We start from the raw sequence: 3,253 nt of genomic DNA, 5'->3' as shown, positions 1-3,253 counted from the left end.
TGCTGAAAACATACAGATGCTCATATTGTACATATTACAACTACTTTGTGTACTATGTTTTAAAGAGAGGGCAGCTTCATTTTTAACTAAAGTGTTCTGAACTTACCAGCTCTTATGATATGAAGGAGCAGTAACAGAAATCCATAACTAAAATAAAAAGCAAAGAAGAGCGTTACATGATTGACTTCAGCATCTCTGTTGTTTAAATAAGCAATAAACCTAATATTGATTTGTTTAGTACTGTAGCAGAAGTTGGTAAATTAGGTACTGTGATTATGTTATGTCCCATTAAGTATTTGCATATCTGACAGCTGCAAAATTTATGCTCAAATGACATAACTCAGTGGATGGGTGGCCGAGGGCATGAATAGCAGTAAAATGCACTAATACTGGAATTGAAGCAGAAGGCATGAAGCTGGTGTTGTGCCCAACTTGCTTGAGAAAAACACACAATATAGCCTCCAGGGCCTATTTCTCTAATAAGTCTATCTGAATCACTAGGAAGGACCACAGGTCAAAGCCTTGCATCCCACTGTTTTGCTGTACAAGTCGCGGTTTTATGTGGTTAAAGGACAACACGCAGCTGGCCATGCTGCCCACCAGTTGCGCACTGGATAAAAACACATAAACAGGAAAAGTGGTGATAGCAGCGAGTGGTGCAGAGGTTTTGCTGGAAAGAATTCAGTGTGTTTGATTCCTCTGGAGGGGCAAATCTGCAGGAGTTTCCCAAATGAGTTACACCTGCTGGAGGTTATGGGAAAACCCAGTTTAACCTATCTATAAAATCCAGCTGATTTAACCCTTATCACATAGGGCTTTAAGAAAGATGAGTGTTCAGCCCTTTCCTAAGAGTTACTTTAAAATAAGCTTACACCACTATGCCTATCTATATGTTGTTCTCTCCTTCCTCAAGACCTCTGTGAAAGGAAAGGAAGATGCTGGAAAGGTTTTGGAATGAGAGCTGTCTGGCTGAAGTTGCCACCTTGATATTGCCCCACATGCAATAAGGTTACAGAGCTGAGATGATGGGCAAAGGGACATGAGTGCCTTCACATTACCAGCTTCCCCAGCATACTTTTGCAAGCAAGCAGGACTGTGAGGCCACACTACCCGGGTGTATTCTCTTCCCCAGATGTTCTCAACCCTCAGTGAGGTCCAACACTGAGCCACGGGCTGAGGCAATGGGGAGAGCTACTCCCAGAAGTGCACATCCACCCAGGAGTGAGCTCCATGCTCTCCCACCCGGACGGCTCTCTGCTTTCCCTCGAAACCAACCCTGCCCTGCCTGACCCTCCTCCCTCCAAGCCCTAACCTAAGCTCACTCCCCCTGCAGCGATCTCTCACTTCATTTTCCCCCATCAACTGTGCATTAGAACATCCCCTCTCTCTTCTCAGCTCCTGCCCCTTTGTCCAGCTGAATGTCAGGATTCATCCAGTACCTCCCAGACACAGCATCACTTCTGCCCAGCTTTACTCATACCACCTGCCAGAGCACAACTTGGGTCTCCTCTGCTGTGGAAGAGGGTCACTAATTCCCACCTGCCCTCCAAGAAAATTCTCATCTTTTGAAACACATGTGGCTTCCCGTGGAGAAAGCAGAGAAAGTTTCTGACACAAAATGTACCTCCACTTGAAGCCCCAACTCCGGAGAATGAGATGAGGAAAGTTTAGGGAAGAGTCAGTCTGAACTGTATTACTTTTCTATGAAGAAAACATTTTCTTTTCCTTTTTTGTGTCCTTTGTAATGGTTTCATAGCTGAGGTTTTAAAAGCTTAAGTGGATGCCCTGTGTGGAACACATCTGCTCTGATACATATTTGGTAAATCCGCAACACTCCAGGTAGGCAGCTCTGCTCAGTTCTGTCCCTGGTAGTGACTTTGAGTGGCTTTTGCATATATTGTATTTTTGTCATATTCTTACATTGTGCAGGAGCTATCACTTTTGCGCCAGGCTTGTAAAGGTCTGTCTAGATAAACTCACCATAACATAGTCCTTAATCCCGTGGCTGTGTTTGTTTTATTGTTACCCGCCCAAGTCAGAAACTATGGATATAGCAAGACATTTGAATTAAATGAAGGACAACAGTTGACTGATTTTCATGGGACTCTTTAGGGAACTCCCATGGTAGGCATTTGCTAATGCCAACAAACACTGAGCGAGCTGGCCAGAACTGGTTCGCTAATGTATATATACAAAGCAGGCCTTGATTTCTTATTTTAATAAATGATGACACAGTCAAGATTGGACAGGTCTAGAGATGCTCATATTCTTACTTGGAGGAGGTTGCAGCTGTGGTAGTATGGGGTAGTGTCAACCCATGTTTCCCTGGAATAACTCTAATGCTAAGCTCCTGTTAGGAAAGTGGAGAAATGCTCTTGCCTGCTGAGTAGCTTCTACTTTGCCCCATATGTACACTCAGCTTCTGTGTCCATCACTAGCAGTGAGCTTTGCTAAAAGCATGCGTAGGTGTATTAGTTTCATAGGTTCTCTATTTTTCAAATAATGTTTTATTTATTTTTTTCTAATTCTTTCCCACACCTTCCCGTTCTATATATATTTTTAAAGTGTCATGTGGAATGGGAGAAAGTTGCACTTCCTCTTTCATACATTCTTGGTTGGTGAGATTATTCTTCCTAGGAGCATCTCAACTTTTTCATGTACTATTTATTTTAGAGTTATAGGATGCTGCTATTCTGACACAAACCAGCCAGACAAAAGATATCCTGATGCTTGCAATAATAACTTCGGGGCTTTTGCCCCACTGATGAGATTCACTTTGTCTCCTACCCTTGGAGGGACATCACTCTTCTCGCATCAGCAAGTGCCCCATAAAGCTTTTCTGTACGTCAACACAAACCTGGGCTATAAAAAAAGGCGGGCCAGCTTTCCTTCTCCCATCAGTTACATTCGGCAAAAAGGCCGAATTAAATGCCAGTTACTTGCCTGCAGCCTTCCGTGGACGAGTACAGGCAGGTGGGGCAGGCAGGCGGGGCAGGCAGGCGAGTGCTGATCCAAGGGGGTGCCTTGTGAAACTCACCTCTCGAAGCCATGGGCGCCCGGCGCAGCTGCTCACCCCCGATACGCAGCCAGCACCGGACACGTTTAACACCGCAACCTGCTGTCCCGAGGCCGGGGTCCGTGCGGGGACACCGCGCAGCAGCTCGGTCCCATCTGCATTTCGGAAGCCCTTCCTTTTCCTGCCCGGCAGAACTTTTCTGCCCGCTGCACTACAGCGGTACTCGGATTTTTCTAA

General features: G+C 45.3%; 1 protein-coding gene across 1 annotated transcript in view; it reads right to left on the bottom strand.

The window, feature by feature from the left end:
* LOC104408021 (ICOS ligand-like) overlaps positions 1 to 147 on the bottom strand; it is a gene marked incomplete at both ends in the record, with an annotated part of 4,853 nt that extends 4,706 nt beyond the window's left edge. Inside the window, one exon of the mRNA XM_010017467.1 lies at positions 107 to 147. Coding sequence (XP_010015769.1) covers positions 107 to 147 — 41 coding nt within the window. The remainder of the gene's footprint in view (positions 1 to 106) is intronic.
* Positions 148 to 3,253: the final 3,106 nt, after the last annotated feature.

The sequence above is a fragment of the Nestor notabilis genome, unplaced genomic scaffold (assembly GCF_000696875.1).
Source record: "Nestor notabilis isolate BGI_N333 unplaced genomic scaffold, ASM69687v1 scaffold28276, whole genome shotgun sequence".
Taxonomy (NCBI): domain Eukaryota; kingdom Metazoa; phylum Chordata; class Aves; order Psittaciformes; family Psittacidae; genus Nestor; species Nestor notabilis.
The sequence above is the reverse complement of the archived record's forward strand: the minus strand, read 5'-3'. Positions and strand labels throughout refer to the sequence as shown.